The sequence below is a fragment of the Rissa tridactyla genome, chromosome 8 (assembly GCF_028500815.1).
Source record: "Rissa tridactyla isolate bRisTri1 chromosome 8, bRisTri1.patW.cur.20221130, whole genome shotgun sequence".
Lineage (NCBI taxonomy): Eukaryota > Metazoa > Chordata > Aves > Charadriiformes > Laridae > Rissa > Rissa tridactyla.
The window spans coordinates 11,833,055-11,846,511 of NC_071473.1; the positions used below are offsets into that span (position 1 = coordinate 11,833,055).

General features: G+C 37.4%; 2 protein-coding genes across 13 annotated transcripts in view; one reads left to right on the plus strand and one right to left on the minus strand.

Annotated features, from left to right (window-relative positions):
* MRTFB (myocardin related transcription factor B) overlaps positions 1-13,457 on the plus strand; it is a 93,305-nt gene that overhangs the window by 30,686 nt on the left and 49,162 nt on the right. For 2 of the 11 annotated variants that reach the window (XM_054211152.1, XM_054211145.1), the window contains one exon: positions 5,915-6,045. The exons of 8 other annotated variants lie outside the window; for them this stretch is intronic. In XM_054211152.1, coding sequence (XP_054067127.1) covers positions 5,925-6,045 — 121 coding nt within the window. In that variant the 5' untranslated portion in view covers positions 5,915-5,924. Of the gene's footprint in view, positions 1-5,728; positions 6,046-13,457 lie in introns of those variants that run through there. One more of the 11 variants, XM_054211151.1, reaches the window with a different exon arrangement.
* The window catches only part of LOC128913491 (uncharacterized), an 81,823-nt gene continuing 73,031 nt past the window's right edge, over positions 4,666-13,457 (minus strand). Inside the window, exon 13 of one of the 2 annotated variants that reach the window (XR_008467982.1) lies at positions 4,666-5,157. The gene's annotated coding sequence lies outside the window, so the exon portion shown is untranslated. The remainder of the gene's footprint in view (positions 5,158-13,457) is intronic. The other variant, XR_008467978.1, reaches the window with a different exon arrangement.

Below are 13,457 nucleotides of genomic sequence, written 5' to 3' on the forward strand. Positions count from 1 at the left end.
TATAAACATTTTTATGTATATTATAAAATATTTATTTATTTATTTAGATGTCTATATGGGCAAGGCTGGATGGCAGGGAATTTTCATTTAAACAGTGAACACTGCCAACATATATCCTCCCTTAAAAGGAATTTTTGGAGATTTTAGTGGGAGAAGAGAAGTAGAACTTGCAAACTTAGAAATTCAATACCACTGTAAGTGTGTGGGATTTTTCTGGGAAGAGTAACTGAGGTAGGTGGTGACCGTAATTTGGATTGCTTAGGTCTTAGTTACCACAGTAGTGAAGAATATAGGCAGAAGTGTCCAGTCCATCTGAGGTAATGCCTTAGTCACAACATACTACACAATGCTATTTCAAAAATTACTCCGATTTTTCAATTGACTCTTTGGAAAAACAAATAGAAAGGTATACTTGATGTTTTACTAGCGAAAGAATATGAAGATGGGAGACTTGAATGTATTGGGTTTTGTATCTTAAATACAAGCATAAGATTTACTGTATGATATGTACTGCTGATTTGTTTGTCAAATCTTAAGTGTTCAAAGCAAAGAACTTATATACTGGCATAGAAAAAAAAGGTTTTTTTAACAAAACAAGAAGGCAGAATAGAGATCTATTGTAAGTGGGAATTGGGGCTGGGGGAAGAAAAAAAAAAAGCAGAGCAAAACCCCTCAAGTTAACAGTTTGAGGCAACTTCTTACTGATTAAAGAAGTAATAGAAGAAATTATAAGAGGGATTATTTAAATGAATGTTTTAGTTTGTGTAGTCAGAGCACTATTTTCCTATGTGAAAACATTTTTCCTGTGTTCGTCACTGCACAGTGATGAACTGGATTATCCTAACACAGGAACAGAGAACCAAGAAATTCATCAAGGTGTGTGTAAAGCCAAGATGAAATAAACATTTTAGTAATTAAGCTTTCTTCCCCCACTTAAAAGTCTTGTGGTAGTGAAATAGATTAAATACCTAAAACTGTTTTCATTTTTTTTTGTTTTTGACTTTAATCTGTAGGGTTTTTGTTTGATGGGATTGCAAAGGAATGAGCTCCCTAAAATGCGAAGAGTTGGAATGTTAAAGCAATTGTTGCTTAGTTACTTCATGTTTAATGAGGTTGTAAAGTTGCTCACAGTTAGTGATCTCACTCACCAGATCATTGATACTTAAAAAGATAACGGGTCTATTCTGAGTGGCAGACAAGCAGGCACTGTGGAGGGTACAATGTTGCTGCATCGTTTTCTGCTGTACATTGTGATTTTAGCGAGTATCTGTTTGGCACTTATTCTTTTTTAAAGAAATGTTTCTTCTGTAGGCTGAAGGTTGGCAGAACACTTGAAAGTCTGTGTTGCAGGAGGATAGAAAGAAAAAACATGGATTACTTTAGATTAAAAGCAAACAAATGTTTATGAAAAACTAGTGCAACACGTTGCTATTAAATGAGATGTTACTGGATTTTGGTTTATGGAACTGACAGGGATGTTCCATTCTGAAGCCTTGTATACAACTCAATATGAACAACTCAATTTGAAATTAAAATGAGAGGTACTTCCACCCTCTGAAGATGATGCGAATTCCAACAGATTTAATTTTTATCGAAACAGAAAGCTTGTTGTGTATCTTCAGTTTCTGGTTTTCATAGGCTGATGCCGTTTGTCATTGGGTTTAAACCTGTAATCGACCAGTACAACACACGCTGCTTAAGATTTTCTTTTAGCTGAAAGAGATACTTATGTGTTGTTGTTTGATAGAAACTAGTGTTTCAGCCACAGTTTTGTTTCTAGCTCATTACAGGTTTCTGTATGATCCTCAGTGTCATTTAGCTATTTGTAGTTAAAAATAGTTCTTTGGAAACAGGTATGTGTTCAAATCAGAGAGGTTATACATCCAATATTTACTTAGGAAATGAGTAGTTCTTTTTCCTTTATTACAAAACATGTATTTAAGTACACAGCGGCAGAAAGATGAGACGAAAATTTAGCAATTTGAAAAAGGTTTTTTGCCTGTTTTTTAATAATGCCAGCAATTTCAAATGACAATCCAAATTCCATCTGCCTTTTAGAAACTGAACACAAAAGCATTTCAAACTGAGTGGAGTTGAAAGACCCTAAGATTTTTTGGGATGTATTTTCTGTTTCAAGGGTTGTGTTCTGTTTATTGTATAACTGCTAAAATAAAGAAAAGGCTTTAAAAAGTAGTCAAAGAACAAGCAATTTGCTATTTTTTCACTAATACTTATTCTAAAGGATTTTGTGTCACAGGACCAAATTTGAATGGGAAAGTATTAAGTTCCCACCATTGAAGTCTTTCACCAGTTCTTTTAAGATAAATGTGGAATTAGCATCCTTTAAAACCAACAATGAAAGTTACTGCTGTACAAAGCTGTTTTTATCTGTCAAAACAATGACCTTCGAGACAGATGCTATCCAAACATGGGAAGTATGTTTAAAGTATCAACATGGTGTTGGTGGCTGATGACAGGGCTTCTGCTATTTTGCAAGAGCTTAAAAAATTTCTAACCGATTTGAAAGTGCATAAGTAAATCTGTGAAGTAAGTATGGTGCTTTAGCAGTCAAAGGTGAGAACATATCCAGGAGAGTTACAAATTTATTTTATTTATTAGGGAAAAGGGAGCTCTTAAATGGGAGGTGGATTGGCTTTCTGGGGATCATGAGGATCATTTGCCTTCATTCACATGGGATCTGCTGGTGACTGGAAGACACCTTTGAACAACTGAGTATTATCAGTTAGCGATTAATTTAGTATTTGAACATGCTAACCAGCTAACACTGTTTCTGTTCCTTCTAGTACAGTTCTTAGGAATGCGAGAAAGTTGCTAATAAAAACATGCACTTTTCCCATTTTGCAGTGCTGCACCTACAGCTACTGAGCCGGCAGTTGAGATGCCCCCAGGTGCCTGTGAAGCTGTCTCAGAATGTTAGACTTTTCTAGTAGGCATGTTGAGAAATGGTGATTATATTTTTTTCTTTGAATTCTTATTACTAAAAATAGTAGAACTATATTGTTGATCACTCAAGTAACCAGCATATCCAAATTATGAATTGAGCTTGAATTTTAATGTATATTCAAGAGTGCTGGGAAAACAAGATGTTGTTGGAATATGAGTTTCTTTTCATGATATGGGGAATAAATGTCATTCTTTGTGCGGAGATTTAAGAGAAACTGTTCCCTGGGCAGAGCATCCAGGCATTCTCAGTATTCACAGTGTAACTGAATCTGAACAAAAACTATTTTCTTCCAAGGTACCTTTTCTTCCTCTTCAGTTGTTATGTCTGCCCCCGCCTTAACTGTTCAATATTGGATAGCATTTATTGGCAACTACAATATTTGGCTACATTGAAAATACACAGCATCATTTTGACATCTCTCCTCATCTGCATGAGAATTTAATCATTCTTATTTCCCATAAATTCTGTGATTCCTCCTTTTCTTCATAAAGGTATTTGCAAATTACTGTTGACGTTTCAATCAGATTTCTTAAAGGAGTTGTAAAACATTAATCTGTATGTTAGTTTGTACTGAACGGGGAGGTGAATTTGAACCAAAATACTACGCTTAACTCCAAGTGGCTGAAGCATAAGCGTATTTGTTTCTGTAAATTCTGCTGTGGGTGGGTACCCTTGAAAAAGGGGAGAGGATAGCAGGAACTCCATGCCCCTAAAGCTCATCTTCCTGAACAGGTGAGAACATTCATGAGGGCTTGAGCTGCTCTTGCCCAACGGCTGTTACTGTGATCCGGCATTCACTTGAGCGCTGGACACTCTTCATTTGTACAAAGCACTACTAGCAGATAGGAATGGATAGAACTACCTTCAGAACTATGACATTTGAAGGAAAATTACACACTTCAGAGAAATGTGTGAAGTGCACTGTACCCTTCCCATAAAACAATTTCTGCTGTTACATATTGTTATACTGTTAGAATATAATTAATCCATCCAAACTGTTAACTTCTCAGTTGGCACAAGAAAAATGTGGAGCTATAATCTGGTATATCCATAACTGTGTAAGATTCTATTTATTGACTGTGTCGGATTTTCATACAGGTTTCTTAAGCAGTATGTGTTTGTATTCTTTGTGTCTGGATTTTTTCTTTTTCTGAATGTGTGGAGTTTTTCAACAGTAATTTTGTTTCTTATGCATAATTAGTGTTACGGCTGCAGGTAGTGAGGAAGTTCATTTGATTTATGAAGGAGTTCTTCAACAGTATTTTTTTTTTCCCTTGTGTTCAGTAAAAATCACTGCAAAAGCAGAAGTATTGGAATAGTCTATAATTTGTATTTAAACAAAATCTAATTTAAGGTGATAATTTTAATACAAGTGATCTGCAAGCAACAACTCTTTTAGGCTGGCAGAGCTGCCTCAAATAATTTACCCTGCAAGAGTTTTTCTTTTGCCTGGATTTTCAGCTCCTTAGACGTCAAGAAGTTGATACAGCCTAGTAAGCTCACATCTTCTTTGACTCTGCCATTCTGAGCAGGTCTGGATTTCCCTTCTCCCAGCAGTAGGAAGCCAGGCAGAGACCTCCCAGTCCTGCTGGCTCTGTCATGCAGCCCTGGCCCCGTGGTATCAGTTGCGTGCCCTGGGAGTGCGCTGTTAAGGTGAAGAGTCGGTGTTGAATTATTGTCTTGTAGAAAGATCCAAAGAGGCAAGATAATTTTTTTTTTTCCTGGTTTCCACTTTCAAAATTCTGCATCAGGTGTTTGTTACTATATGTCGTTCTTTTCAAATCTGATGCCATAAAAGTGAAATGGTTTTTCTGAGTGGAGATGTCCTTTAGAATTCCAGGCTGAAGGATTTAAAGTATAAAGTAGGGGCGTGGAAAATATGTGTGTAACGATAGTGGTTTTAGGTCAAAGGGAATGGAAAAAGCACCTGCTAGAGTTACTTGTTGACATGTAGTGTCTACTTAAAATTATGTATAGTTTATTTTCTGTAAGTACATGAAATGCAAACGAGTCTGCTGTTCCCTCATAGCCAACGCCAGATAATTAGAGGGGATCCCTTTCCCCAGAACCTTCCAGGTGACACTGAAGTTGATGGCTCATGTAAAATAAATGGGATATGCTGGAGAGAATGGCAGATCAGAAGCTGTGGGGGGAAATACTCCGAAAACTGCCGGGAATAATGAGATGCATAACTGTAACACAAGAAGGAAAAGAATGAAATACTTGTTTTTTAGATATTTACAACAAGGAACAGAATCGCTCTTACACACTGCAAGGAAAGACGTGGAAATAATCACTGGTTTTCCCACTTACCTCTGCTAGGTCAATGTCTCTGAAACAAGACCTGGGGCTGGGGCGGGTGAGAAGGTCCCTCAACATAACTTTTTCAAATGCCAACGTACAGCTTTGTTGACTGGTGAAACTTAATGAGTAATGAATGTGCCAGTCGGGCAAAGATAAAGTATTTCTGGTGCCTGCAGCAGCGTTCAGGGTAGCGGGGGGAAGGGAGAAGGAAGGGAAAAAAGAGAGCGAGCCCTCAGCAGTAGTTTGTCTTAGGTATCAGCAAACGCTGCTCCTTCAGCAACTGCTGGATTTATTTTTAACCGCTTGACTCATTCTTTGTCAGATGATTGACCATCAAGCCGCGTATTGAAGCACGACTGTGCAGAGGAAGCAAGCGTAGCTAAAGGCGAAGGGGGAGTGGTTGTCTGGGAAAAGAGGTGGGATTTGGGAGCTGTGCTTCACACGCTCCGTGCCCGCCGTCCCAGCGAGCCGGCGGCGGGCGGGCCGAGAGCGGGGGGCGATGGCGGCTGCGGGCGGCGCAGGGGCGCGGGTGCGCGCCGGTTAGGGGCAGGCAGCTGGAACCGCCGCTCCGCACAGCAGCCCGCCGCCGGGCCACACATTCATCATTTTTTTTTTTTTCCTTTGGTGGATGTTGCCATTCTAAAGGATTCTCATCATGATCGATAGCTCCAAGAAGCAGCAACAGGGCTTTTCCGAGATTTTACCCGCAGGAGACGTTAAGCCGCTGAAGGAGAAGGAATGCCTTGAGGCGAACAGCCAGAAAAGTCTCAAGGAAGGTCAGTCGCTTGCCGGTTGGGGGACAGAAAATGCCCAAGCACTGGGCGGGTTCACTTCATTTGGGGTGTAATGCTGTATGTCAGGAAGAATTTTTGTGCATTAAATTAGGTATTGCGTTTCCCCGTAAAAAAATTTCTAAAAGCTAAGTTTAGAATTTACTTGAGACTATTAAAATAACGATGATAATAGCCTGATAGAAATTGTAGTATGAAGAAAAATGAGTGATTAAATACTCTTTTCAGAGTAGCATTTAGTGCTGAATTCATGAAATATTCTGAAATTGTCCTGCAAATATTGCACAAAATGCTTCAAAACGTCACTGTTGAAGTAAATATAATGAAATAAATGTCATTAAATAGGACACTGTTAAAAGTAAAACCCCACAAACCTTTAGTTTTAGACATGTATTACTACCTCATTTTCAACGGTGCTTTCCTCACTGTTCTTTCTCTAGAATTCCCTTCACCCCTCATACTTAAAATTAGATTTGACTCTGCTTTCCAGATGTATGCTTCTGGATGTACGTCTCTGTAAATGATTGGGTTTAGACTGTGCATTAAGTTGATATAATGCACAAGCATTATTTTGTAAAATAGTAATAGTCTGAGGATATTTGGAGCATTATTTAAAGCTGACAAATTCCAGATTCATTTAAAGTAGTATTTGTTTGGCTGTGGCCATGATATGCTGAGACGTGGAAGTTGCCTTACTCCTTCCAGCTGGAGGTTCTTTTCTCGCTGGGCTGCATTAAGGAGAAGGAAGAGAGCTCTCGAGGTCGCTGCCAGCCCCGCACAGAGCAGGTTGTGAGCTGCTGTATGTTAATGTCCCAGGCTCTCCGCAGTTCAAGACTCAAACTCCAACTTTGTAAACAGAAGCAAACTGTAATTGTGGTCGACAATATTCCTGCTTTCCTTTCACAGCACTCTGCCTTGGCTTTTACTCCAGATATCTCTGGATTGTGTATTGATTCAGAGATTTCTTCCTGGGTGTTGTGGCAGGACTGCTGCCCCCTTCTACGTGAGATCACGCCTTTCTCAGAATTTAAATGCTGAGTTTGTTTTGGGATTTTGTTTGTTTGTTTTTAAATTTGGATCTTAATAATGTTTAAAACAATGAACAGCCCATATTCATTATTGAATTCGGTAACTGACAGTTTATTTTGAAAAACCCTCAGTTAGGGCTAGAGAAAACACTGATATTTTTTTACTGATACCAAAGATTTCTTATTCATTGCAAAACTAGATAATACTAAGTTGAGTGTTGACGCATGTAGCTGTGTCTGAGAGCATAACAGTTCTGCTTCCTTTACCGCAGGGAAGTAGTGATTGAAAGACAGTGATTGAAGAGAAAGGGCCAACAGGGGCTTCTTTTTCATGGTGTTTACCTTGCACCTCCAGACAGGCCCAGTTAAACCCGCTGCTGCTACCTCTGAAGCTCTGTGGGGCAACAGGAACAAAGGAAGAAGGCGAGGAAGTGGAGAGGGACAGAGGAGTAAACACACTGTTGCTGGAAATACTGTTGGAAAAACCCAACCCTAACTAATCTAAGCTACCAAGAAATAAAGGGGAGAAAGGTGTGAAAAAATTAGCATGGTGAATAGTGTAGGTGGGCTAATAAGTAACAACGGTAATTGTTAGCTTCAGTCTTCTTTGAGTTATGTATAAAGTGGATGAAAGAATGTACATTACAATAATGATGGTCTGTCAGAGTAGCAAAAAACCTGCAATTATGGGACACTCTTCCAGTCTAAATTCATGAATATTTTAGAGTTTAAATTATTCAATGCATAAAAGAAGATACAGTTGTTTTCCACAATTCCTATTTTTGCTTCCTTTTCTCTGTTTTAGTATCTGTTCTCCATTTTCACTTTTCCACAGTGAATATGGCTTATCCTTTTATCTCTCCTAAGTTTGGAGGCTTAACAATTAAAATAATGAACTTCTTTTTGACGGTGTGAATGACTACAGGTTCTCCTCTTCCAGCCTTTCCTCTTTCTGAAGCTTAGAAAAAACCCAGGCGTTTTCTGTTTTGTAGTATATAGAATGTATTATTGAAAACATTGCAAATCTGCTTGGTTTGCATCTAGAGAGACTAAAAAGGAGCTTCACCTTTTCAGTTTGTGATGTTATGAAATATGTAGTTAAGGTATTTTGTAAATTTTTAAAAATTCGGTTGCAGTTGTTAATTTCATCCTATTTAAATAACATTATAAAGAACACTAAAACACTTCTTATTTTACAGAACAGTATATTCTAAATTAGCTTGTGGCATTCTCTCTCTCTTCCCCCTTCCCTTTCGTTTTCTTTTAATTCAAACAATGATGTGACTGGTTTTGCTACCTGAATCATCAATCTTTTTTTGTTAGGACACAAAAATACTTAGAATACCATCTGTGAATGATTAAAAGCGCAAAAATGAAAGAATGTAATTCTGTTGGCAAACCCAGATGAAGTACGTAGATGTCAAGTAATTCAGAAGGTGCCACAGCCTTTGCTTCATAATCTGTCTCGCACACGTTTGATAAATCTAAAAATCCTGAGACAGTACAACGTGCTTATTTCAGCAATGAGTACCTTATGAGAATTGTTAGGCGCAGTTCTTTTTTTACTTAGTGTTTCTTTATAGGGAAAGAGACTTTGATGGAAACACCAATCCCAACACTGTCTTCAGCAAGTTAATATTAAGGGCATTGGATGGTTAGACTACAAGGATGAATTTTTTTTCTTTGCTAAGGCTAATGAATACTCTTAGAAGGTACACATTATAGCATCCTATAGCACAGGAGGAAATCCTCTTAATTATCCTACTTTCTTGTAAACAACTCATGTTATTGCATATTGACTGTTCTGTGAAAACGGTTCTTAACTTTATCTGCTTTATCAAAATTACCTTTTGTGTGAGCAAGGAACAAAAGTACTTCTTTGGTTCTGAGAACCATACAGTGGTAACTAAACAGCTTTTTCAGAAATTCCTGTAGCATTGACTTCTAATGTCAAGTAAGTGGCTGAAACATTTAGAAAATTCAAGTGAAAAGCCTTAAATGAAATCAGGACATCATTGTGCATATAGTTAGTAAGAAAGAATTAGTATCATCAACAATCATACATTAGGAATTAGGAATATATTTGGGCTGCAGATTAGAAGGTTTCTAACTGAGGAGTGAAGTGAATTTAGGAAGTCTTGCCTTGTACCCTAAATTGTTCTAATATAAAGATCGATGGGTTCCTGCAAGAGTGTATGACTATGGAGAGCTCTGGAAGACACGGTATTAAATTGGTGAAACAAATCAATATCATGCTATCTCAGGTGAGATTTAAAAGGAGACTGGTCCCAGTTTGTTTGCACCATATTTTCTATATATTAATCTGAGCTTCTAATTACCAGGTGCCTGCAGTTACTGTAAGGAAGAAAAAAACAAACCAGGAAGGAAATTTTCTTTCCACCTTGAAACATAATTTCTTTCCTGGATTTGTATTGCTTTTTAATTTTACTGTTTTGTGAGGAACTGGAGACTGGCAAGTGCTAGAAACAGGATACAGGGTGGAATGAGTGAAGCACAGGGATTACTCAGGTGCTTGCTGGAAATGCCTTCATGCTGCCTGGTTAATAGCTTACCAGATTTAGTCAGGAAGGATTTCTTCCCTTCCTCCCTTGCAATCAAATCAATATTGCATGAGAATTGTTTATTTAACAGATTTCCTGCTATTGCTGGTATGTTGAGTATTGGTGATGCTCTTGACCTCTACTGCTCTCCTGTGGTGGCATGTTACACTTAAAGATTCTACTTAAAGATTCTAGTGTTGGTTTGCTGCTTTTAGTTTAGTTTTGTTGTTTGTTTTTGTTTGTGGGTGTTTTTTTTTAAAGTTTAAAGTTTTGTTACATGGTGTTTGGAGGTGTTTTTATTACCCCTATCAGTGGCAGTCTACCAGGTATGTTTCTTGAGACACAGATAATGAGAAAAATACTGGGGGGGGGAAAAAAAGTATTATTCATGTTGTCTTAGTTAATAAAGGAAGCACTATAAATTCAGTGTACTGATCCTGTGAGGCTGTGTTAATGTTCTTAACTTTATGTATCTCCCATAAACAGTCTCTTTAATGATCGTGGCATAATTGTATGTCTTACAAGTAAATCAGCACTTATTCCGCAAAATTTTCTTCTTCAGTGTAGCACTTAAATGAATACTAAATATACAGTAATGCCATTATAATAAACACATGTTTAAATACTTTGATAAACCAAGGCCACAATGTATTAATTTGATTTTGTGTGTAATCCGTATACAATTAGAGGATACAGCAGCTAGCCAAGAGTTCTAAGGAAACTTGCTATGGCAACTACAAGATTTCTTAAAGGTTTTATAAAAGGTTAGGATTAAGACTGCTGCTGCCAAAAGTAGGTGTAGACTGATTCAGCCCTACCCTGCTTACTGACAGCCTTTCTTGTGTTGGCATTAATAATTATGCAACCCTGAAGTGAGTAGGATCAGTGATCAGGTATTACTGAAGACTATTTCAATAGTGTTCGTTTTCAGCCAGATCAGGGCACTGACCTCACAGGCTGCATCTTTGCCAGTGTTGATGCAGCAGAAGCAGCCGGGGTTGGAGGGAGGAGGAGACCATTGTCTTTTCATCAGTAATCCTGTCTTAGATCATATTAAGTTATGAAACCACACTCTGAAACCACCGTCTGTTTTGTCGCTATGCTGGAGGTTTCTTCTTTCCTTTCACAAAGCATTTTTAATGCAAAGTCCTTCTTAATGCAGCAACTTCACTGTAAGCAATCCGACTCATCCACTGAGCAAGCTCCTGCAGCCACCTGATGTTGTTGTCTACATGGCAGAGTTGATACAATGCCATTGCTTACATCCCAGTTTGCGATAAAGCATCTTAGCGTAAATCTACCTTCCTTAGTGTTTTGAATTAATGTGTAATCCTGTGAGTTGGAGGATCTGCTCAGCTGGTATGCATTTTGTTTGTTGGTTCTACTGGGCCTAGGAAAAGTATGGAAACTAGAGATAGTAGTACCTTCTCAAGAGGGCTTGGCTGGAAATCATCTGTCATCATTCAACGTAATATGCTCCAAATTATCATAAAGTAAGTCCCTATTAGATGTAGAATTTGAACACAAGTTTTATGAGTCCCTTACAGAACATTTCTTGGCCGATAGTAGTATTTGAGGAAATGCAGATTATTTTTTAAAAAATCAGAAGACTATACTAAGCAGAGGAATACTTGCAGGTTTAGAAAATGTGATTATTGTTAACATACTTTAAGGCATGCAATTTTACAGAATACTTGAAATGTAAGATTTAGTTTAGTCAGACTTTCCACCCAGGATGGTAGTGACTTTTCTAATTTTAAAGATTTAAACAGAATTGTGAAAAGTATAGATTTTGCTTTTTACATGTACATGTGCATATATATATTCATTCCAGCAGACACTCCGGTAATTTGTTTGGAAGGTCGTGTATGTTCTGGCTTGTTTCTAAGCAACATGTTCCATAGCAATGGGACACAATACAGATTGTCCTATATGCTAGTCATTTCAGCTTCTCAACTGATGATATTGTTATGCTTTATATTTTTGTTTTAAATGTTAAATTTACATTTAGCTATCTTTCCCATCTAGTTTTTCATTTTCTACTTTCAGTATGATGATGTTACTTCTGGAAACAGTTATGTGTACTTCATTACTGGCTTACAGACAAAAGCTTTAAATCACAGTGGTATAATTTAAGAGATTTGGAGGTCCTGCAGGGTTTCCCTCCAGAATTCTGAGGAGATTATCTGAAATGGCTCTCAGTAGTCTCCATTCACATGCTTTACATTTACCCAGAACATTTCTAAGCTGAAATGAAAGTATGACTGAATAATTGCTTAACGTGAGTATGCATCAGAGGCTGTTACACTTTAGTTAATTATTTTAGATATAGTCTTAGCAGAAAAATCACATATACAATAATGGAAAAAAGAACATTGGAAGTATATAAAAACAAGTAAGGGATTTTTTTTATTAAAACAAGTAAAAATAAGTGAAATACTTCCTATTTTTTTAAATTTTACCCTGGCATACGTGAAAGTATGAACCCAGTAGAACACATTCACTCATGTTTAGATGATGTCTGATTTCTTTAATGATGAATTACTTTTATTTTAAAATTGAGAGTATTTAACCTACTGTATCATCGTCTTCAGGCTGATGGGAGATAAGTAACACAATTTTAGATGCATTTTATTTTTAAAATGCTGTACAACTTATTTAGAATTTAGGTAGCTAAATACTTTCATGGCTTTTCCATCTCCCTTCCTTCTTTCTTTGACATGCCATATGAATGAAAAGAATACTACGTTACCAAATTTGTGATTTTGGGCACATGTGAAACGAGTCATGCCAGGTGCAAACTAGCTGCCATATTCCATAATATTCCTGAAATGTGTACCTTGCATATCACCTGCTCTTTCTTTTACTTATTATACAAAACATTCAGTTTATTAAATTTTTAGTTTTATTCATAGAACAAATACTAGTTGAAAAGATTAACTGTTTTTGTCTCAATAAAGCATTTAATGAATTATAAATAGAGTACAACGCACCATATAGAGTTGAGGGAGAAAAAGTCACAACTCAGGAGAAAGCAAAACATCTATCTCTGGAAAACTAATTTAGTGTAAATTATGCTGTTTAGAAAATGCCATGTATACTTTTAAGTACAAGCAGATGGTGTTTGGAGGCAGGAGGGTAACAACTGAAAGAGGCAACGAGTTAAGTACTTTGATACTTGATTTCTGCAATTCTGTAACTGCCGCCCTGTGCTGTGTGGTTGGTCCAGAACTCTAATACAAAGCTGATGCTTAGATCACCTGTATCCTACCATCTGATAAAATCTTCTACTTTACTGCCGCCCTGCTGCTCATCTACTTGTATTAATGTTACAGTCCTGATGCCAAGTAACTAGTTATAAATTACTTCAGATCAAGGATACAACGGAATAGTTCATCTCCTGCAGCAGGGCTTCATCGCAACTAGAACATCTGTTGTTAACATCTATTGCTCTGTTTCAACCTCAACATGTTAGAGACCTTGGCTGCATAAAAGCTGTTTTAAGCTGGTGGAAAGAAATGGAGGCTTTCTGTGTAACAGCTTTTAATTTAAAGGAAACGGCCCTGTTTCCAGCACTGTCTGTTTCCATGGCAGCCAGCCTAGCAGCCTGCACTGGAGTTTGTACTGCTCTTGGAAATTTCCAAGGGAGTATGCAGGAATGTTGGACACTACATTTTCCCACTTTTACTTGCTGTTTTAAGGGATTAAATAGCTAATATCCACTGGATTTTAATTTGGGAAGAAATAATGGGATGATTACGTACAGAATATAAAAAAAATCTTGATGCATTATTTTTCTTCTTGCTGT